General features: G+C 56.2%; 8 protein-coding genes across 8 annotated transcripts; 7 read left to right on the top strand and 1 right to left on the bottom strand.

Annotated features, from left to right (window-relative positions):
* Window positions 1–215: 215 nt before the first annotated feature.
* J7T54_001494 (Myo-inositol transporter-like protein) lies at window positions 216–1,922 on the top strand (the record flags this gene model as incomplete). The annotated part of the gene is made up of 3 exons (XM_051506377.1): window positions 216–393; window positions 450–1,243; window positions 1,296–1,922. The coding sequence occupies 3 exons, from the start codon at window positions 216–218 to the stop codon at window positions 1,920–1,922; spliced, it is 1,599 nt and encodes a 532-aa protein (XP_051362387.1).
* Window positions 1,923–3,177: 1,255 nt separating this feature from the next.
* Window positions 3,178–5,135, top strand: J7T54_001493 (putative transporter; the record flags this gene model as incomplete). The annotated part of the gene is made up of 2 exons (XM_051506376.1): window positions 3,178–4,607; window positions 4,667–5,135. 2 exons carry the CDS (start codon window positions 3,178–3,180, stop codon window positions 5,133–5,135), a joined length of 1,899 nt encoding a protein of 632 aa, XP_051362386.1.
* Window positions 5,136–5,441: 306 nt separating this feature from the next.
* On the top strand, window positions 5,442–6,614 carry J7T54_001492 (centromere protein v; the record flags this gene model as incomplete). The annotated part of the gene is made up of 5 exons (XM_051506375.1): window positions 5,442–5,595; window positions 5,654–5,715; window positions 5,765–5,881; window positions 5,950–6,017; window positions 6,503–6,614. The coding sequence occupies 5 exons, from the start codon at window positions 5,442–5,444 to the stop codon at window positions 6,612–6,614; spliced, it is 513 nt and encodes a 170-aa protein (XP_051362385.1).
* Window positions 6,615–6,817: 203 nt separating this feature from the next.
* J7T54_001491 (uncharacterized protein) lies at window positions 6,818–12,231 on the top strand (the record flags this gene model as incomplete). Its single annotated transcript, XM_051506373.1, has 3 exons — window positions 6,818–7,111; window positions 7,163–10,489; window positions 10,987–12,231. 3 exons carry the CDS (start codon window positions 6,818–6,820, stop codon window positions 12,229–12,231), a joined length of 4,866 nt encoding a protein of 1,621 aa, XP_051362384.1.
* A 247-nt stretch (window positions 12,232–12,478) lies between these two features.
* J7T54_001490 (uncharacterized protein) lies at window positions 12,479–12,706 on the top strand (the record flags this gene model as incomplete). The annotated part of the gene is made up of 1 exon (XM_051506372.1): window positions 12,479–12,706. The coding sequence occupies one exon, from the start codon at window positions 12,479–12,481 to the stop codon at window positions 12,704–12,706; it is 228 nt and encodes a 75-aa protein (XP_051362383.1).
* A 292-nt stretch (window positions 12,707–12,998) lies between these two features.
* Window positions 12,999–15,094, top strand: J7T54_001489 (Serine/threonine-protein kinase nrc-like protein; the record flags this gene model as incomplete). The annotated part of the gene is made up of 4 exons (XM_051506371.1): window positions 12,999–13,872; window positions 13,923–14,222; window positions 14,276–14,657; window positions 14,710–15,094. 4 exons carry the CDS (start codon window positions 12,999–13,001, stop codon window positions 15,092–15,094), a joined length of 1,941 nt encoding a protein of 646 aa, XP_051362382.1.
* A 425-nt stretch (window positions 15,095–15,519) lies between these two features.
* J7T54_001488 (uncharacterized protein) lies at window positions 15,520–18,757 on the bottom strand (the record flags this gene model as incomplete). The annotated part of the gene is made up of 2 exons (XM_051506370.1): window positions 15,520–16,970; window positions 17,623–18,757. The coding sequence occupies 2 exons, from the start codon at window positions 18,755–18,757 to the stop codon at window positions 15,520–15,522; spliced, it is 2,586 nt and encodes an 861-aa protein (XP_051362381.1).
* Window positions 18,758–19,174: 417 nt separating this feature from the next.
* On the top strand, window positions 19,175–21,784 carry J7T54_001487 (holliday junction resolvase YEN1; the record flags this gene model as incomplete). Its single annotated transcript, XM_051506369.1, has 5 exons — window positions 19,175–19,324; window positions 19,610–19,670; window positions 19,813–20,528; window positions 20,580–21,273; window positions 21,627–21,784. 5 exons carry the CDS (start codon window positions 19,175–19,177, stop codon window positions 21,782–21,784), a joined length of 1,779 nt encoding a protein of 592 aa, XP_051362380.1.
* Between the last annotated feature and the right edge of the window lie 522 nt (window positions 21,785–22,306).

Here is a 22,306-nt window from a genome sequence, read left to right as displayed (position 1 = left end):
ATTGTAAAGTTGCGCTATATGTGAGGCGTGCAAAAGCAGAGGATGGATCTACCTTGGTAAGGTACGTAGCCGTAGCCTAGGTAGGCTTGGTGTGGTTCTGACTTACCCTAAAAGCACGCGTGCGCTGCTGAGTCATTATCCGCGCATCCGTAGTTTGAGAACGAACAACAGCAACACTCTCCTTACAACACTCGTCTGGCTACAATGCGCCAGCCATGGACCGCCCTGAGGCCCCCTTGATACCGGAAGATCAGCGCGACCACGAGCTCCAGTCCGACGGCGACGACGCGGAGACCGATGCGGGAAGCATAGCGAGCAAGGCCAACACGAACCCTGGCGTTTTCGTCCTGGTCTTGACATTCGCGGCCGGCATCAGCGGTCTCTTGTTCGGATGTATGTCCTATTCTTTCTTGAGCCGGGGTCTCTTTCTGACGGTAGTTGTGCAACAGATGACACAGGCGTGATCTCGTCCACGCTGGTTTCGATCGGCACGTCCCTGTCGAACCGAGAACTTACGTCCATGGACAAGTCCATCATCACATCCTCGACATCACTCTTTGCGCTTATCCTGTCTCCACTCTCGTCCGTACTCGCCGACAAATTCGGGCGCAAACGAGTCATCCTCTTCGCCGACGTGCTGTTCGTAGCCGGCGCCCTGGTGCAGGCCTACAGCGACACCGTGACGGGCATGGTCGCCGGACGATGCGTTGTGGGGGCAGCAGTCGGTGCCGCGAGCTTTGTTGTGCCGCTCTACATCGCTGAAGTGGCGCCCGCTTCCCATCGCGGAAGGCTCGTGACGATGAACGTTTTGTTCATCACCCTCGGACAGGCTGTCGCGTACATTGTCGGATGGATATTTTCGACGTTTGGGTCTCCAACATCGGGCTGGCGCTGGACGGTGGGCCTGGGAGCCTTGCCCGCCGTTTTTCAAGCTGGTTTAGTCTTCTTCATGCCGGAAACACCGAGATGGCTTGTCAAGGTCGGACGCTCTACGGCGGCCAAGTCGGTGATTCAAAGAGTCAATGGCGGCGCGGCTGCATCGACGCGCAACGCTGATGCGGTGATCCGGGAGATTGAAGTGGAAGCCCGGGAAGAGCAGGAGGCACGGAGGTTCCGCGAGCACGAGCGCGCCGGCCCGTGGCGGTGGCTTGGTGCCTGGCAAGAGCTGCTTAGCGAAGGGCAGAATCGCCGTGCTTTGGCCATTGCTTGTCTGTTGCAGGGTCTGCAGCAGCTCTGCGGATTTGTAAGTCGGAGGCCTCTTTACCCTTGCACGGCAAGGACGTTAACAACGGCAGAACTCACTCATGTACTTTTCGGCGACGATATTCACCCTCGTCGGTTTCAAAAACCCGACCTTGACCTCTCTCACGGTGGCCGTCACGAATTTTATCTTTACTATGGTTGCCTTGACGTTGATTGATCGCATTGGACGGCGCCGTATCCTACTATATTCGCTGCCATTCATGATCTTGGGTCTGCTCCTCTCTGCTCTGGGCTTCTCATTTATCTCACTGGGCGATACTGCGGAGGCTTCTGCTCAGGATGCAGATGGATCAGGGGCTGGGAGTGCTGCGACACTCATTCTCGTCAGCATCATGCTCTATGTGGCTTCCTTTGCCCTAGGACTGGGCAATGTTCCCTGGATGCAATCTGAGTTGTTCCCTCTGGCGGTCCGATCTTTGGGCAGCGGTGTGTCGACTGCCACCAACTGGGGCTGCAACTTTATCATAGGGCTCACGTTTCTGCCGCTCATGGACCTGCTCAGTCCGTCGTGGACATTTGTACTGTACGCTGCGATATGCGTTGTGGGATATATCTTGGTTTGGGGGATATACCCCGAGACGGCAGGGCTCAATCTCGAAGAGGCGACAGCCCTGCTGGAGCACGGCTGGGGCGTGTCCCTAGGTAGGGATAGACCTTGATGACACAGGTTTGCTACATAACATCGTTTGGCTAGTTAGTGCGATCGAGGTTGACAACATCAGCGTAGCCCTTTTATTGATCGGTGAAGATGGTCTTTTATTCGCCAGCCAGCCTGTCTACTGTCGTGAACAATCCATTTTCCCCGGCGATGCTGCATTGCTATGTATAGCAACCTACCCAGAAGCCACAACTGACAACTGCCATGTTGAAAGGGGCAAGTTCTCGGTGTTCTCTGCCCGACGTTGATTTTGTCTCCGGGTGTCCATCGCGGCAGTGCCTGGATGGGTCAGTGCAAATTTTGTTAACCCGGCTAAAGCCGCTCTAACAACGACATGGACTTTATCAAGCAACGCCGCGTGCCAGGCCTGCTCATAAGACCCCTGACTACGTGGTAAGGACTCATTATTAATTTGTTTCCAGACCCGACACATGTCGCCAGAATTAAAGAAAGATCCACCCACTGGCCTTCGAATGGCATCGCCTAACGCGGAGGCTTGTAGTAAGCAGTTTCGTTGCAGGAGTCATCGCTGGTAAGGATCTTCTGCAGTGCAGTGGAGGAACCCCCTACCCGGTACCGAAAGCCAAGCCAACAGACGGGGTTTGCGCCGCTAGAACCCGTTTGGAGACATGCCACCACCAATCAGCGCCAGCTGTCAGAGCGGAATTAGCGAACTGCAGCGCCGATACCAAGAGCCGGGCGCCGGGGCTTGCCGGGGTCATGGCGAAGTTTTTCTGGCCTGTCCGTAATCAATCGTAAATTAATTTTTAGTCGCATGCATGACGTCTTTTGAGTTCGCGCTGACTCGCGACGAGTGCTTATATACAGTCGATATGTCCTCAATGGGCGCTTCGCTTTGTATGATGACGCTCTCCCCGCATATGATTATTGCCTGCGCACGGCATCACTGTCTTGAATTGAAACTGAAAGCAAGCCATTGTCTCTCCTACAATTAGCCTCCGACTCTGTTGAAGAAGACGTCCCGCATCCGGCACGTCACATCCGTTATTTGGCAGACGACACTCCCGATACGACGCTTACACATTTGCCTACCTCGCGTACCGAGAGCACACCCGAGCACTGCGCTAGCGATTCGACTAATTGACGACATTACTCGGTCCCATTCTGCGGCGCTCCTCTCCTCTATTACCTTATCTGCGCCCTGAAAACCTGGCATCCCCTCCTCCCAATTGCATCACAGCGCACCCAGTCTCCTTCGCGCCAGGGACAACGAAACAACGACCGTAGCTGGCATCATGCCACCAGACAACGTCGACCTTAGCCTCATGGCAGCCGAGCGCGATGCCTCTCCTGAACGATTCCGCCGGCGTGCCTCGCACGAAATTGAGCGTGTGCTCTCCGCCTCTTCAGCGTCGTCCTCGTCGTCCACATCGACAGCCCCCGACCACCCCCAATTCACACGGAATATGAGCCGCATCTCCACACAAAACGACCTCGAGAGGCACCCCACCGAGCTCAGTCGCATCCACACCGCGAGGAGCCAGCACCAGAGCACCGTGGGCAGTGGCATCCGCAGCCGGACGAGCACGCGGGCAGAGAAGAAGCCCCTGCCGCCATTTGGCGCAGGCAAGCCGTACCCGCCACCATTGCCTGCGCAGGAGGAGTACGTCGTCGAGTTTGACGGGCCCCAAGATCCATTGCACGCGCAGAACTGGCCGTTGCGCAAAAAGGTCCTCACGGCGGCCATGCTGGGCTACACGACCATGACCTCGGCGTTCACATCCTCCGTCTTTAGCGCCGCGACGATGACGGTTTCGCAGATTTACGGCGTGGGGACAGAGGTCGGTCTTCTGGGGACGACATTCTATGTGCTCGGTTTCGCTTTTGGACCGACACTGTGGGCGCCGCTGTCCGAGCTGCGCGGTCGTCGGCTACCACTGGTCCTGTCCATGTTTGGTTTCACCGTCTTCTCCGCCGGCTGTGCTACCGGCAAGGACATCCAGACCATCCTCATCTGCCGCTTCTTCTCGGGTTTCTTTGGTGCCTGCCCGCTCGCCGTCGTCGCCGCCGTCTTCTCCGACATGTTCGACAACAAGACCCGTGGTATCGCCGTCACCCTCTTCAGCATGGCCGTCTTCACTGGTCCTCTCCTCGCTCCCTTTGTAGGAGGCTTCATCGTCGAGAGCTACCTGGGCTGGCGCTGGACGGAGTACCTGGCCACCATCATGGGTGGGACGGCCCTGATCCTCGACTTCATCTTCCTCGAGGAGACGTATCCTCCCGTCATCCTAATTCAAAAGGCCGCGGAACTCCGTCGTCGCACCAAGAACTGGGGCATCCACGCCAAGCAGGAGGAAATCGAGGTCGACTTCCGCGAACTCGTCACCAAGAACTTTTCGCGACCTCTGCGTCTGCTCTTCACCGAGCCCATCATCCTCTTCCTCTCTATCTACATGAGTTTCATCTACGGTATCCTTTACCTCTTCTTGACAGCCTACCCACTCGTGTTTGTCGGTGTCCACGGCTTCAGCTCCGGCCAGAGTGGTCTGACCTTCTTTGGCATGATTGCCGGTCAGGTCATTGCCGGCGCGGCGGTTCTGGCGCAGCAGCCGTGGTACATGCGCAAGCTGACAGCCAACAACGGCCTGCCTGTGCCCGAGTGGCGTCTCCCCAGCATCATGGCCGGCGGCATCGCCTTTGCTATCGGTATCTTTTGGTTTGGATGGTACGTTTAACATTGTCTCGCACCTTGTCGTGGATCGCCAGCACTAATCGGAGAAACAGGTCCGGATACAATCCCAACGTCCACTGGGCGGTCCCGGCTGCCTCGGGCGTCTTCACCGGCTTCGGCCTCATGTCCATCTTCCTCCAGGCCCTCAACTACCTCGTCGATGCCTATCTCATGTTTGCCGCCTCGGCCATCGCCGGAAACACCTTTATGCGTTCCCTCTGCGGTGCCGGTTTCCCTTTGTTTGCGCGCCAAATGTTTGAAGGGATGGGCATCCAGTGGGCCAGCACCCTCCTAGGCTGTGTTGCCGCCTGCCTGGCGCCGATCCCGTTTGTCCTGTACAAGTATGGTCACAAGATCCGCGCCAAGAGTGCCTACGCTCCGACGTTCAATGCCCCCGCTGAGGAGCCCGCCGAGGAGCACGAAGAGGTGTCCCATGGCGAAAAGGACGGTGAGGAGGCGGCGGCCCGGGCAAACGCCCCTCTGAGGGAAGGCGATGCCAATGACACAAAGGAGACTGTCTAGCTGGTGCGAATGCCGCGGTGGCTTGCTGCAGCTACTCGATATACTAATCACAGAAAAATAATTCAAGTAATCAGACAATATTACAAATTGAGCAGCAACTTTTCAAGACGTGGTATTGCGATGATGATCTCTGCAGGATCACCAACCTGGCCCAACCCTCCCGTTTGAGTCACTTGCATGGAGATAGGAGCAGCATTTATAAGCAAGATTCTGATGACTGGAAGGGAGGCAAGTATAAATAGCACCTGGCATTGGAATCATCTTCTGCTTGCAGTGTACTTGTTCTTCGTCTTCAGAAGCACAGTCATGACTGCGGAAGCTGGATCGTCCGCGACGTACAATGCTGGCTGCCACTGCGGCCACATCACGTTTTCTGTGACTCTATCGCCTCCACTGCCCGAGCAACAGGTGTTCAATTGCAACTGCTCCATCTGTCGCAGTGCTGGATACCTCATCGTGTGTGAGCACTGCTAATATCTCTGCGCAATTGGAAAGTGGCGACTGATCCAAGTTTGTAGATCTGGAGAAAGACGAGGTCGAGTGGCACAATGATTCTAGGCCAAAGTGCATGAACTACCAGGTGAGCGTATCCTTCACTTATTGCAGACTGGAATACTTAGGCCGCCTAGTTCAACACCAAGAAGAAGGACCAGATGTTTTGTCCGAAATGTGGCGTAAGCATTGGCATCGACTTTCGAAGACCCAAGACCGAAGATCCAAAGGGGAAGAAGGCATACGGAATCAGTGTAAGTGGAATCTGCTGTAGAAATGGCTTGTTTCCGGACAGGTTTTGGCTCTAAACATATCTTTTCAGGTCCGCACTTTCTACGGCATCGATTTGGACACCTTGAACTACCAAAAACTCGACGGACTCAATCAATGGTAGCAAGGACTCATAGAGCTGCACAGCTCGAGACAGATTCTTGCTCAGTGGAAGTGAAATACCTTATTTATGCAGAGCATATCTTCACTACTTATCTGAATCTTACGTAGATACTGGCCCCAGTTATGCAACTTTCGTCATCCCACATGGGCAAGATGTTGCGGCAACTTGCAGGGGAGGGGAGGTCTAGGCGGTGCAAGCCATCGACGCAACCAGACCGTCCAGACGGGCGATGCTGATCCCGCCGGGGCGATCTGCTGGGATGAGATCTCCATCGCTCCATCACCCATGTTCGGAGCCTGTGAATGGCAGTCTTGGCAGATTCCATTTTCACTTTCCACTGCCGGGTCACATGAGTGTAGGTATCTAACGGTCTCTTAATTGAGTTCGACTGGTAGCATACATGGCAATAGCCAGGTTTGGGAAAAGCTTGAAACAATTAGGAACCTTAGCTTGAACTCACAAAATGGCCCCCGCAATGTAGCGCCGATAGCAGCCTCGACTTTGTTAGCTTCAACAGCCCAGATCTTGACCTTGATCCTGATCGCGGCAGCCCCGCGGTCAGACACAACGACGTCATCGTCGACGGAGCTTGAACCAGCTCCACCATTGGCTGCCAGCAGCTAGACCATGACAGTCACGTCAAGCTGGTCCGACTTGAATTTTTCATTCTTCTCTTCGACTGCACATCTTCCACTCTTCTGCTTCACGTCTACTTGCCATTGCCTCGTGAACGAGGCCCGGGATGCGATAGCTTCCAAGTGCCACCCTCAAAGATCACTGAACCTACCAACCCACCATGGCTGATCAACCTGAGCAGACCACCAAGGTGCCTGGTGGTCACTACAGTGGTCGCCACAAGGTCCCCAACATCCAAGAGTTTATGGCACAGCTGGACACCGAGAAGAAGGAGCGCGACGCCGCCATTGACGAGCAACTCAAGGACAACAAGAAGGCGGGCGAAATCAAACCCCACGTTGCCGACAAGCCCCAGGAGAAGGACGTGCGGACGGTCAAGGACCCTGTCACTGGCCGGGATGTGGGGGTACGCGATGCCAAGGTCGATTTCGAGGAGGTTGTCGACAACCCCCAGGTACTTCCCTATGCGCAGGATGTCCCATCATCGAGATGCTAACACGGTCAGGTGTCTGTCCCTAACGCCAATGTCGGTAAGAACACGCCCCTAAAGGTCGAATCGACAATGTCTGGCGAGGAGTACCGCCATGCCCAAGACATCTCCGCGCCCCCAGAGGCGGACACCAACATTGCCAGTGACATGCCCATCCGCTCCGAGAAGACGTCTGTCCTCTTCTACAAGACCCCATCGCGCAGCTACGAGCCCATGTTCGAGCACCTGGAGCAGCGTGGCAACTTCCTCTGCGGAGGTATTTTCGTCGCCATAGTGTTCGTTGGAAAGTTCTTTGGCGGCCGTCTCCTGGGCTTGCTGCCCCTAGGGGCCTGCGTGGCGTCTGGCGTCTGGCTCTGGATCAGAGACCTCATTCGCCAGGGTCGCGATAACGAATGGGCCACCGAGCAGGACCGAGGTGAGGCCGCCACCGCGAACCTGATCCCCGAGTCAGTGGAATGGATGAACACCATGATCGGCATCGTCTGGGGGCTCATCAATCCCGAGATGTTCGCGGCTGTCGCGGATACACTGGAAGACGTCATGGCCGCCTCGGTGCCTGGCATCATTGAAAATGTTCGAGTGGCCGACATCTCGCAGGGCAACAACCCCATTCGCATTCTCAACATGCGCGCCCTGCCAGACTCCCATGTCCAGGACATCAAGGACGAGGCGTACAACAAGGCCAAGGATGAAACTGACCCGGAGGAGCTGGCTGCCAACGAGCAGGCTGGTGACTTTTACAATCTCGAGGTCTCTCTTGCGTACCATGCCAAGCCATCGGGCGCCGATGTAGCCTCCAAGGCCAAGAACATGGGCATGCAGCTCGTCTTCTATCTTGGTGTCAAGGGCCTTTTCGGCGTTCCCCTGCCCATCTGGGTAGAGCTTCTCGGTCTCGTGGCGACCGCACGCATCCGTCTGCAGATGGTGCCCGAACCGCCTTTCCTCAAGGTCCTGACCTTCACATTGATGGGCGTTCCCAAGGTGCAGGCTGGATGCACGCCCATGATCGAAAAGGGCGTCAACATCCTGAACTTGCCCCTCATCTCCAACTTTGTCAACTGGGCCATTGGCGCTGCGGCCTCCATGTACGTTGCGCCCAAGAGCTTGACCATGGACCTCAGCAAGATGCTGCAAGGAGACGATGTCAAGAAGGAGACGGAGGCGCTCGGTGTCATCTTCATCCGCATCCACAAGGCTGTCGGGCTCAGCAAGCAGGACCAGCGCGGTAGCCGTGGTGGCGGCTCGGACCCGTACATCACCATCAGCTGGAGCAAGTTTGGCAAGCCTCAGTTCTGCACCCGCGTGATCCAGGACAACCTGAACCCCGTCTTCGAGGAGAGTTGTGGCCTGCTGGTGACGAGCGACCTAATCAGGGCCGATGAGCAGCTCTCCATGGAGCTCTGGGACAGCGATCGCGGATCGGCTGACGACGTCGTCGGCAAGGTTGAGCTCAGCATCCAGAAGCTCATCCAGCACCCTGGCCAGATGTTTCCCCAGGTATCCCGCCTGCAGGGTGTCCAGGCCGAGAGCGAAATGCCCGGCGAGCTTCATTGGGAGGTTGGCTTCTTTGGAAAAACGCAGTTCCGCAAGGCTCTCCGCACAGATGGTACTGATCCTAACCTGCCCAAGGAACTGCAGGACAAGCCCGAGTTCCAAGAGGACAAGGGGGCCATCGAAACCAAGGAGGAGGACGACGTCATCCACACCCCCCCTGACCCACTGTGGCCATCCGGCATCCTGTCCGTCATCGTCCACCAAATCGTCGGTCTTGAGCTTTCCAATATCAAGGGGAGCGACGGCAAGCGCAAGGGCAAGGAGTACGAGCCGGCGCGTCCCGAGGCCGGCGAGGTTAAGGAGGAGACCGGCAAAAACCTCCCAAGCTCTTACTGCACCATCCTCCTGAACGATGATTTGATTTACAAGACGCGTACCAAGGTCGTCTCCTCGCAGCCAATCTTCAATGCCGGCACCGAGAAGTTCATCCGCGACTGGCGCTCCGCCATTGTCACCATTGGCGTCCGCGACTCGCGCAACAGACAGCACGATCCTCTCATCGGCGTCGTCCCCCTCAAGATCTCCGACATCCTTCAAACCGCCAGTCAATCGAGCCGCTGGTACCCACTCGATGGTGGCATTGGTTTTGGTCGCGTCCGCATCTCCCTTCTCTTCCGCTCCACGGAGCTCCGACTGCCTCCTCAGCAACTTGGCTGGGACATTGGCACCTTTGAGTTCTTGTCGAACGAGATCACCGTGACTGGGGGCTACTCACACAACGCCGCCAAGCTCAGGCTCAGGACAGGTGGCTCGTCGGCCATGGTCAAGAAGGCGCAAAGCAAGAAGACAGAGGACGGCATGTCATTCAACCTGCAGCGTTCCGACGACCAGAACGAAACGATTCGTCTCCCCGTCCGGCACCGCTACAGGTCGCCCATCTTCCTCGAGATCACCCCTGGCGGCAAGAGGCATGCGGATGCTTTCGCAGCCCTCTGGCTGCTCGAGCTCGTTGACGGCGAGGAGAAGGAGTTTGAGGTCCCGCTCTTCAGGGTCGACAACAGTGTTCGTCTATCGCAGAGCTACATCACCCAGGAGAATTACAAGAGCATTCCTGACATTGACATTGAGGAGATTGGACGCGTCCGCTTCAAGGGTCGCTTCTCCCCGGGAACGGATCGGGACCATATCCGTTTCGTCAGCGACAACGACTCGCGCGAGACGATTGAGACATGGGAGGCTTGCTACGCGGAGGGTGTCCGCGGGCAGGAGGTCGACACGAAGCTGCCGGAGCACATCCAGAAGCTGCACGATGAGTCTTTGACGCATGGTCGAGATGTCCTCGCCCAAGCTGATGAGAAGGACAAGCAAAAGTGGATGGCTAAGGACGGCACTGACTGGAGTGGTGCTTTTGGGAAAGATCCCACGGAGCTCATGAGCAGGCGCCAGCCAGATGCCAGCCAGACGAGTGACGAGAACGATCAGTACGAATATGACGATGACGACGATGATGATGGTGATGAAGATGGCGAGCCTGATCTGGGTGTCCAAGACGCCGACAAGCAAGAAGAACCGAGGGGCTCCGAAGGCTCGTCCGGGGCCGAACCCCGTCAATCCACAGCGACGGATCGGACGGACGCAACGACTTCGTCGCAGAAGTCAAACGGTCCCCTCAGCGCGTACAAGGACTACAAGAGCCGCAGTCGTGACCTGCACCGCAAGCAACGTGGGCTGATGCAGTGGCGACCAATGCGAAACGTGCAGTTCGCCAAGGACGAGGCCAAGTATGCGTTCCGCAAGGTGAGGACGATTGGATCGCTAGACGGTCGCAAACCCGATGTCGAGACAGAAGTGTGATTGATGGGGCGGTGAGTCGAAGAGGCGGATTCATATGTTTGACGTTTCGCACCTGACAGTAGGGCAAGTATAATCTGGAAAATGAGGCTGTCTTGTCTTTTTTTGGTGAACGGCCAACGTTTAAATGTTAGCATGGTTTATTTTATCATCATGGTGTCTTGAATTTTACTCACATCAATCGGAAGCACTGCAGCAATAGATTTACAAGAACACGTTCACTGCGCAGTAGTGTTTGCCCGTTGTATTTCGAATTCGAATCTTGGCAGAAAAGATTTGCAGTTACGCACTATTACATTAGCCTGCGCATCATTACTATCTTAGATAAAAGAGAATCGTGTTGTTGGACTAACTGCTGTTGCTGGCTGCGACCGGAGTTTGGTACGATAGTGCACGAACGGTTGCTTGTTGATGAATCTAGACTAGAAACATCCTGCATCCATCACCTCAACTGAACCCACCTCACATCATTTCACCTTGCCTGACAAACTCAGCCGCATGGCCTGTGCCATTTTGAGAGTCCAAAACTCGCAGCTATCCGTTCAGTCACGCCCTACGCCTGTACGCCTGCGCGTCGCGAAGCAATCAGCGCGATGAACCTTCACAACACGCTCCAACGACGACAATCGCATGAGGCCGCCGATCCCCTCTCCCTGCCACAGGCGCGTCAACAACGCCCTGGTCCCACGGTCGGGGGGTCACATACGTCCTCCGAATCGCGCATTTCCGTGGTCTTGCAGTCGCCGAGCCGACCGCAGGACTACCAGACCACAGCAATGCCAGGCGATGAGCGCATAGTGTCAGACCTCTCCAGGAAATTCAAACGAGAAGCGGCAGCAGCGTCCTCCCCCACGTCCTCCGTAAAGCAGACGCCTGTTCCCCTGCCGACCCGGCCAAGTAGTCAGCCCACGTCGAAGCGCAGCATAGGGTCACACACAAGCACGTCGCATCACCCCCCTGCACCCCGTACAGTCGTCAAGGAGACCCCTGTGCCGATACCACAAGTACCGACTGTCAACAGAGTTGGTCGGCCCAAAGGATGGAAACCCGGCATGTCGTACGCAGCCATGCGCGGCCATGCCGCCCCCTCGTCTGCACCCTCTTGCGCCTCTTCAGCACAGGGTAGCGGGAACGGCATCGTGAAGCGGAGGGGCCGACCGCCGAAGCAGGCCAGCCCGCCGCCACGGGTCTTGTATCTACGCCTCGCGCCGAAGTTCCTGGTGTTCGGGTGCGAGTGGGAGGGCTGCAAAGCTGAGCTACAGAATCTGGATACCCTACGACGACACGTGGACAAGGTGCATGTACAGCATGTGGACGATGGTCTCTGCCGATGGGGCAAGTGCAGCGGGATGGACCCACTGGTGAATCATGGTTCGAGACTGCCTGCCCATATGGAGGAGCGCCACTTGATACCCTTTGGCTGGCATGTGGGTGACGGACCGAAGAACACGTTACAAATGCCCAAGAGGAAGGGCAAGGCACGCGAGGACGGCGTGGAAGACCACCAGTCTGGTGACGGGGAGGAGGATGAGGAGGCAGATGAGGAAATACCGAGTTATCTGAAGGATCAGGACGGCTACCAGGTCACGCCGTCGATCAAAGACCAGAAGCTGGAAGATTACCTCACCGAGAAGGAGAACAGGAAGCGTCTCAGGAGGTTGCTTATGGAGAGGGAGAGAAACCTGCCTGACGAGGAGGATGATACGGGGACACAGTCGCAAGGGGCTGACGGGATGTAGATTAGGTCTGATAGACCCACTGCTGCCTGTTAAGACGTTGTATCGAGTAGCCAGCACTGTTTTCTCAATTGCAAATCGTAACGTGACTATTTTAGTTGCCTTGTCTGTCCCAAAAGGTTGCAACTTGCGCGCCTCTTACACGCGCCCGCCCTCGTGGCTGGGGTGTCTCGTTAGCTGCTGTTAGCGCGGCCCAGGTGGCTGCGCCCAGATGGTAACTGTGCTCTAGCATCATCGACGGACATCGGGGATGCACCAATCATCGTCCTGCCTCAGGCATTTCGGGTTCAAGGTCCAAGCCTGGGCCCCGGCCCGCCGAATGGATGCTGAGCAATCCACCACCACCACCTGCTGCCATCGTCACCTCTACCACCACGGCCTCCGGTCTCAGTGGCATTACCCCCGATCCATCTCCTCGTCCTCAGCCTGCCGCTTCGCCAACATCATCTCCATCCTCAAGTTCACATCACGCCATTGACTTCGCCCACCGATCCCGTACCCCTCGCCGGCTATCACATTTGCCCCAGAGTCGCCTCACGCCAACATCGGCACTTCCAGGAGCCCCCAGCTTTGCCAGCACCATTTCGAAAAGCCAGCGTCGACTTTTGCGCCGAACATGGCACCGGCTTGTTGATCAAGCCCACACTGATACAAGCTCCCGCCAGACATCACGTCCAGGCGGCAATTCGCGACCGTCGCTCAACCTCCTCTCCAGAATTACCGGTACCGGAACTAGAACCCTCGATTCCGTCACCGACCTTACACCCGACATGCCTTCCAAGAACAGCAACAACGCCTCGGGGCACGGCGGCAGCAATCAGGTCAGCCATCGTCTACGCAACTTTTTCCGCATTAATAATACCACCAACGGAAGCAGCCTGGGTGACGAGAAGCAGAAAGACAAGGAGGCCCCGATCAAGGCACCGTCAAACGACGAAGGTCAGGGGTCTGCGTCTGGGCCCACGAGGCCGTTCCGCGGCCGGTTGTTCAGTAGCACCGTCGGTCGTTTCAGGTCCCAGACCGTCGCGAGCGAAGGCAACCAGCTAGAAGAGGCCCTCAGCCCAACGGCCAATGCCAACCCCTACTTCGCCCACCAAGGCCACCCCGGCCTTCGTCACCACAACGAGGGCTCCGTGCCGCCCAGTCCGCCGGACACGCCGATATTCAAAATCAGCAGCCCCGAGGACGGCAAGAACGGCCAAAAGGCTACAGCCGAGACCAAGGAAGAGCTAGCTAGGCGGTTGAGGCGTGTGGCTAGTGCCCCCAATACGCAGCTCCTCTTCAAGAAGGACGGCAGCAAGGGAGGTGCGGATGGCGAGCGTCCGGCGACGGCGAACCTTGGCAAAGATCCTCTCATCGAGGACCCCGGCAAGCCAGGCTCTCTTTCACTGCTCGAGGCACAATCAGAGGCAGCCAAGCATCTGTCGCTCAGCCCTCCCGTGGAGGAAGACTCCCTGGCTGCGTTGCCGGCGCCCAATGCCAACTTGGCCTTTCGCCGAACGTACAGCTCCAACTCGATCAAGGTCCGCTCTGTCGAGGTCAGCCCCTCGAGTTTCGACAAGATCAAGCTCATTGGCAAGGGTGATGTTGGCAAGGTGTATTTGGTGCGCGAAAAGAAGAGCAACCGTCTCTATGCGATGAAGGGTAGGCATCTCAAACAAGATCTGGCAGGAATCGAGGCTAACTATTCCCAGTGCTGAGCAAGAAAGAGATGATCAAACGGAACAAGATCAAACGAGCGCTCGCTGAGCAGGAAATCCTCGCTACCAGCAACCATCCATTCATCGTTACCCTGTATCATTCGTTCCAATCAGAAGACTATCTATACCTCTGCATGGAATACTGCAGTGGTGGCGAATTCTTCCGCGCGCTGCAAAGCAGGCCGGGCAAGTGCCTTGCCGAGGAGGACGCCAAGTTCTATGCCGCAGAGGTGACGGCGGCCCTGGAGTATCTCCATCTCATGGGCTTCATCTACCGTGACTTAAAACCCGAAAGTACGCTCCGCGCCTTTCCTCCCCGAGTTTTCTTCTACTGACAGCCTCGACAGACATCCTGCTTCACCAATCCGGTCACATTATGCTTTCGGACTTTGACCTGTCCAAGCAGTCCGACCCTGGAGGCAAGCCGCTCATGATCGTTGGGAAGAATGGCGCCAGAACCGACGCGTTGCCCACCATCGACACGCGCGCGTGTATTGCCAACTTTAGAACCAACTCCTTTGTGGGCACAGAAGAGTACATTGCGCCCGAGGTCATCAAGGGGAGCGGCCACACCAGCGCCGTGGACTGGTGGACGCTGGGTATCCTGATCTACGAGATGCTCTACAGCACAACACCCTTCAAGGGGAAGAACCGCAATGCGACGTTTGCGAACATTCTGCGGGAGGATATCCCCTTTCCCGAGCACAATGGCTCGCCCCCAGTGACAAAGTACGTCTTGCAGCCCCCTCGTTCCAGCTTCCCGTATGCTCACCTTTGGCAGCCTGTGCAAGTCCCTCATCAGGAAACTCCTCATCAAGGATGAGAACAGACGCCTAGGCGCGCGTGCCGGCGCGTCCGATATCAAATCCCATCCCTTCTTCCGCACAACGCAGTGGGCGCTCATTCGCCACGGCAAACCGCCCATTGTACCTGCCAACAGTCTCACAAAGGGCGGCAGCGACACACCCAACTTCCGCAATGTCAGGGAGAGCGAGAGTGTGGACATTTCGGGATCAAGACAGATGAAGGGCGTGCCCCTGGACAGCGGCTTGGCGACCCCCGGCAACGAGATAGCCGACCCCTTCCTCGAATTCAATAGCGTGACGTTGCACCACGAGGGTGACGAGCATCAATACCACAATGGGCATAACGGTGCCAACCGGTAGTGGGATGGCAAATAAGAGAAGGAAAAAACATGGCAGGCGCCCGTCACTCTACTTTTGGAGACGAATGAACAGCATAGAGGTCGCCGAAGCGGTGTATGATTTTTCTTTCTTAACTTTCATTTCTGGCCCTCTTGTCATGGGCGTAGCACACGGTATCTTGGCGTTTTGCGGGCAAAGCGAACCCGGGGATGAAAGCAAATGTCTTTCTTACTAGTCGCTGCAGCTCCATTGTGGTGACGATCCAGCGTGATCACATTAGACTCACGAGAATCAATGTTTTCATCAATGTGTCTTATTTAAAAGTGCTGCTCAATAGAGTCCAGTGCTGTCCTTATGTGGTGATCTCCTGGCCGATCAAATTAATCTAGGTAGCCTCTCAACGCGCTGTTATGAGTACAAATCTGTCCAAGCATTTATACAGTACGCTACACACCATCCACGTCCATCTGCCGGCGCCTCGTCGCCCCGTCTCCAATAATCTTTGCCTTGCCGTCCATCCAGGGCCTCAAACATTCCGGAATCGTGACAGTTCTCGTCTCCTCGTCCCAGCCATTCTCAAGCAGCGCGGCCAGGATACGCGGCACCGCCAGCGCTGTTCCATTCGCCGTCCAGGGGAACCCCATTTTGCCGCCTTCGACCCTCATCCGCGTCCCTAGGCGACGCGTCTGGTAGTCGGTGCAGAGGCTGGCGCTGGTCACCTCGCCCCAGCCGCCCAGTTTGCCTGCACGGGACGGGAACCAGGCCTCCATGTCGATCTTGCGCGTGGCAGACGCACCCAGGTCCTGCGCGGGCATGGCGAGCACGCGCGACGGGAGACCGAGGGAGGACAGCATCTCTGTCTGCATGTCGAGCATCTCGTCGTACACGTCAGACGCAGAGTCCTCGTCTGGCGCCGTCCACGCGAACATTTCCACCTTGGTAAACTCGTGTACGCGGTAGAGACCCTTGGTGTCGGCGCCGCGAGCGCCTGCCTCGGCGCGATAGCAGCGCGAGACGGCGACGCGCTTGAGAGGGAGGTCGTCCGTGTGCACGGTCGACGCGGCCTTCATGCCGGCCAGGGAGATCTCCGAGGTGCCCGTCAGGCAGAGCTCGGGGACCTGGCGGTCCTTGTCGCTCTGCGACTGCGCAATGGTGTACACCTGCTGCTCGTCGTTTTGATCCCGGGGTTGGAAACCACACGCGGCGCCAATGTGGCTGTACACCAGCGTAGGCGGCGATACCTGCGTCCAACCGTGGCGCGTGACCACCGCGAGCGCGTACTGGATCAGTGCTTGCTCCAACTGCGCCGCCTCGCCGATCAAGTAGTACCAGCCCCATCCGGAGGAATTGGCGGCCGCGGCAAAGTCCAGAATCCCTAGGTCCGTGCCGATCTGCACATGCGATGGTCCTTCTTTGAGCTGCTGCTCTTCCGGCGGCGGGTCATTGATGTACGACAGCAGGACGGGCTCGTCACCCTCTGGCGTCTCCGCATCAGTCAGGTTGGGGATCTCGAGCGCGAGGTGCTCCATGGTGGCCTGCATCTTCGCCTCCTCGTCCATGATGCTGGCCAATTCCGTCTTTAGCTTGCGCGCCTCCTCCTGGATCTCCTCGCGCGTCAGCTGCCGAACGCTCTCCATGTCACCGTCGTCGGCGCTGGTCGCGGGGTTTGCGAGCTGCCTGCGCAGCAAATTGGACCGCTCGCGGTTCGCGCGACTGCCGCGTGTGAGATCCTGCCATTGCGCGTGGAGCTCGACGATCCGGGCTGGATGGTGGGACTGGCGGGTGTAGTTCCTGGTCATGCAGTTCTGCGCGTAGAGCTCTGGGTTTTGACGAATGTCTTTGATGTCAATGATGGGCTTGGGCGCTTGGTTGGGCCGTTTGGGTATCGGGGGATCAGCTGAGGTCTGTGATGAGAACGCTCTCGAGAGAATGTGTGTCCTGAGACGGGCGCTGCGGCAGCGCATGCAGGGAAACGCTCGCTTCATTTTGGGGTGTATATTAACACACAGAGTGCATTATGTTTGCTCTGCTATTTCGTGGTTTTCCAGGAATTAATTAGCTGAGAGGATGTTTGATGGGAAAGAAAGCTGCAAGGTTGAGGTGGGTCGTCGATTGACAAGGGCCCGGTAACTTCATATCATCCGGTTCCTACTAGTTATAGGGTAGCCGATTACTATACACCGGCATGAAGACTAGACAGACAACTGCATTTATACTCTATTGTGTTGAAGCTAGGCCTGGGGAAATGCTACATTGAATATATTTTTGGCTTAGCTGCCATGTATGGGGTGTAGTGGACCCAATTTCAAAGTTTGAGAATATGCAGTTTGAGATTATAACGCAATGGTATTTACAACGTTCCTCGAGTACTCATGCGGACCAGTCATGACCAGCCAGTGTATGTCCAACAGCCATGGTAAAATGCTCCAGGTTAGTTACTTTCTTGGGTATCTTTAAGTACTTTCACACTCAAATAGCACCCCACTTCCCCAGTGTCCAATTGGTATGCTGCCCACCGCTACCTCGGATCAAACCGCCTGCGCCCATACTCTGCCTTTGTTGCGCCTTGACATCGACGTCGTTAGGTCTCGACGCACCGTTGACGCCCTGCTGCAGCCATAATTCGCGGTCGATCGTTGCCATGGCCGGTATCTTCAGTTGAGACGCCAGACTTGCACCAGTCCAAGGCCCAAGGGAATGCAGCGCCCTTATATGTCCCTGCACGGGCGGTTCCTTTTTTCGGGGCCGCATGAAGCCCCTCTCGAATTGATCAAAGTCGTTCGCCTGCTCTGACGATGGGCCCTCATCCTGCTCGCGGTCTTGTTCCAAATGCGGTGTCTTCGTTGGCTTCCATTGTAGCTTCGAGTTGTTGCTCAACTGGTCCACTGCTTTGCCAGAGGCCGTCTCCCAGCCTTTTGTCTCGATGAGCAATGTCGTCTCGTCGATCACTCTTTGTTTGAGGCCCAGGGTGTTGGAGCAGCCTCCGATAAAGATGACGCGGGACATGCAAATAGCGCGGACATCAACCGGCAAATCGGCGAGATGCCTGTATGCGAGGAGGTGTACCGGAAGCTCGTGGTCATCAAAATGCGCAAGATTCATCGAGGGCTCAAAAAAGACATCGCCACAGACGTCTGCGATCCTCTCGAACGGTACCTCGATCGTCTTGGTGGGAATCGAAGACTGCAACGGTACGTTTGCCGTCCTGTTTGCCCCAGGCGTAGTGGTGCTGCCCGCTTCAGCTTCATTCTCGTCCTGCTCTTCGACCGTTTCAAGCTGAGCTGACGTTCTCTGGGGTGTTCTGTTGGTAGGTCTGCACCAGGCGAGACGACGCATGATGTCTTCGGACTCATCGAAACTGATATGATGGTCCTGTTCATTTTCAACATCGACTGACCTGTCACGGTCCGTCTTCTCCTCTGTCGGGTTCTCTTGGCCATCAGGATTTTTGAACGCTGTATTGGCGTCTTTTCCTTGATCCCCGGTGATGAGAGAATGTAGCACCTTTCGGTAGAGCTCGTTATTGAAATATTTGCCAGCCCTGACGGATCTGGTAGTCCTGACTTCCCGGTATTCGTAAACACTTGTGACGACCGTCTCCGCCCATCCAATATCGATAACGAGAGCTGAACGGACACCAGCCGCCACAGCAGACATTGTCGCTGGCGAGAGCAGAGACACCATTGGAGCCTGGAAGCGGCGGAATGCTGTGTCAAGGACAGTAGATAGTAGTGGTAGCGGCAGAGATGGATCAGCTACCAATGCCATTCTTCGCGGCTTGGAGTCTATGAGGAGATACCTCAGAGGCCTATCAGCATCATATCCAGACTCGGGGGTAATTCAACTCACTTTGAGAAAGCCTCTCTCATAAGACGATCCAGTTTGTCACGAACCAAGCCCAGATCTACGTTACCGAGGTCATACCTCCACAGCTCATAGTCTGACGACCAAGCCTGCCCTGGTGTCTTTGTCGGATCCAGCCAGGCCCTGAAGTCCCCCACCCTCCTCTGCTCATCTGGTCCGCATTGCAAAGTCACTTTTGGAACTGGGTCACCCGCGAAACCCACGCGCAAAAGTCTTGAGCCCAGCTCAATCACAATAATGTCATCATCGGCACGTATGGTGGACGGTGAGCCGAACGTTGAACTTATACTTCGTGACGGCGTCGAAGGCCCCTGGGATGGTCCTGAGCGAATGCTCGCCACGCTCCTATGGGCCGGTGCGAAGCCCGCTGAGGAAGACATCAGGACCGTAACTCAATTGCCAATGGTAAATCAAGGAGGCATGTTTTGGGAGAAATCTGGCGCCCCTTTCGGGGTTTAATATGAGGTAAGGGATGAACGTCAAGGACAAAGAACAATGGCCCGCGAGTTGCTTCTGTGAACAGTGGCTTAGCTTTTCTGTGGCTGACGAATCGTGGCGCTTGCTGCCGTAGCCGTAGCGCGACCCAAATTCAAAGTCAACAAATCCGGCCGTCACCCCAGTGATCGTCCGATTCACGGTCCTTCAACGCTTGCGGTATCGACCAATGCACAGGCGCAGGCGTCCATGACACAGAGCGGGATGGTGCGCTTCATGAGAACATGGGCATCAAGGGGTAAGAGATTCAGCGTAGGCTGTTTGTTATTATCTCTGACACACGCACAGGCTTTATGACCAGCTTGGTCCCGGCGAACGAGTTGCCTTATCCAAATTAGCGGCCGATTCCTTTCGACTTCATGGGCGACCACTTCGCATAGCCGTCGATTTCGCGATATGGCAGTTTCAGTCCCAAGCCGCCCGAGGTGGCACCAACCCAGCGCTTCGGACCTTGTTCTATCGACTCGTCCGGCTCATGTCTACACCCGTCGACCCAGTCTTCGTCTTCGATGGCCCTGACAAACCGACTTTCAAACGGAACAAGCGTGCAGGGAGAGGTGATACGGCCACTATAAGCCAAGCCAAGCAACTCATACGGTTGCTTGGTTTTCCGATACACGATGCTCCTGGCGAAGCGGAGGCAGACTGCGCGCTGCTACAACAGCGTGGGGTTGTCGACGCGGTGTTGAGCGAGGACGTTGACACCATCATGTTCGGTTGCACCCGGTCTTTAAGGAATTGGACCGCTGAAAGCAGAACGGCGAAGACGCCGACGCACGTCACACAGTACGACATAGATAACATGGATATTGCAGGAAAGGGGCTCGACCGCGAGGGCATGGTGCTGGTAGCCTTGATGAGCGGTGGCGATTACTTGCCAGATGGAATACTAGGATGCGGTGTCAAGGTGGCCTGTGAAGCTGCTAAGGCCGGCTATGGCAGGTCACTCTGCAAAATCAAAGCATCGGACAAACAAGCCCTGGCGGATTGGAGAAATTCCTTGATTCATGAACTCAAGACAAACGAGAGCAAGTTCTTCCGCATCAAGCACAGTGTCCTCGCGCAAAAGGTTCCGGAAGACTTCCCAAACATCGAAGTCCTACGTTATTATACGCATCCGGTCGTTTCACCTTTATCGACCGTGCAGGCATTGAAGGATAGCATGGCACACCACGAGCAGCGGCCGCTCCACCTGTACGATCTCAGAGAGTTCGCTCGAACTGCATTTGGTTGGGATTACAGGGTTGGCGGCGTGAAGTTCATACGAGTATTGGGAGCGGCACTGTTGACCCGCCAGCTTCTGCGTGGAAACGAGGAACATATCGAGAGAATCGCGGGAAGCCGAGCACACTTCACTACCGATGGTCGGACAGAGCTTCGGCTCAGGTTTATCCCAGAGAATGTCGTGCCTGTGGACCTGTCCGAGGAGGTCGACGAGGACATTCCCCAGTCGCGGGGCAGTTTGTCACTTAACAGTGATGACGAGCTCGGCGCACCGGACGAGGAGATGAGTTCTTCACAGCCAGCTGCCAAAATATTCGACGTGAGCAAACCAGACCTCGCCTGGGTTCTCGAAGACGTCGTCAAGAAAACGGCGCCAGTTGCGTACCACGACTGGCAAGATGCCGAGCGTGTCAAAGCGCTTCGCAAGTCTCCGAAGAAGAAGGCCACAGCAAAAGGCGCAGCGAAGCCTTCAGTCACCTCGGGAGCCATGGACAAATTTGTGCGGGTCACAAAACACGTCAATCCGCCCGTGACCGCGCCTGTCAAGAAAAAGGCCAAGGACCGGAGCCGGAGCGACATTGAACTCCCCTCGTCAGGCCCTCCGCCACGACCATCAAGTAAGCAGCTCCCGCCAAGTCTCAGTGGTATGGCCAAGACAACAGACGAGGCGGACATGCGCTTACCTAGTACGCCCTCTAGGAATAGGAACGGGGGAAGGTCAATTATCGAAGCCATACTTCTCTCGTCGAGCCCCTGTGGGCCCAAGAGCCCAGCTGGTGCCATTGCGTCGTCAGAGATCTCAAGTACTCCATCTCACACGCTTGCCTCTTGCTCTCAGGTCAGCACTGGCACCGTACCTTCGCAGCGTCATTCGAGCCAGATTTCGAAAGGGTTAAAGCCCCAGAAAGCAACGAAATCAAGCAAGATCGCAGTAAAAAAGACAGCTACATCCTCGGCTGGTCGTCCGCAGAACAGTCAAAGCTCGACCGTCTCAACGTCGACCGCGGTCTTCAAACAGACAACTCTAGAATTGTTTGCGAAGCGGGCTCATACCCCACCACCCTCCCAAGCAGTAACGTCAAGATCATGCGCCGCCAACAAGGCAGAGTCGATCCCGAGGAGTACTAGGCCTACACAACGAGCGGAGTGCGTGGTCCCACAGGCGCCCGAGCGAAACACATCTCCCCTGTTCACTGAAAGTGAAGACGATGATCTACCCCCTATCTCGTCTTTTATCTCTCGAAAACCAACACATTCTTCGCCTCTTGGAAACATTGTACCCACGGCTAAACCTCTGTCGCCTAGTAAGCGGTGCAGCGTTAGTCTCCCACCTGAACATAGGGATGACAGCCCCAGCCCTCAGGTACGCAGGAAACGTCTGCTTGTGCCGAGAACCAGCAATGCAGGGTTCTTCGAGGAGGTCGAGGTTGATGAAGAGGAACGCGATGCGATCGTCGCTACTGAGGAAGCGAAGCTCAGGAGTCGAGGACTTTCCAGTCAAAAAGTACTTAGACAGAGTGATGTGTCGTTCATTGACCTCACACAAGACTATTGATCAATCTGTACAATAAGCGCATAGTTTTTAATTCCCGACATTCGAAGGTTGGCAAAGGGTACAGGGTTGTTTGCATTGCATCGGCGTTAAGGTTG

This window comes from Emericellopsis cladophorae (assembly GCF_022114955.1).
Source record: "Emericellopsis cladophorae strain MUM 19.33 chromosome Unknown NODE_21_length_315015_cov_118_186755, whole genome shotgun sequence".
NCBI lineage: Eukaryota > Fungi > Ascomycota > Sordariomycetes > Hypocreales > Bionectriaceae > Emericellopsis > Emericellopsis cladophorae.
Note: the sequence above shows the minus strand (reverse complement) of the source record. Positions and strands in the feature narration are given on the sequence as shown.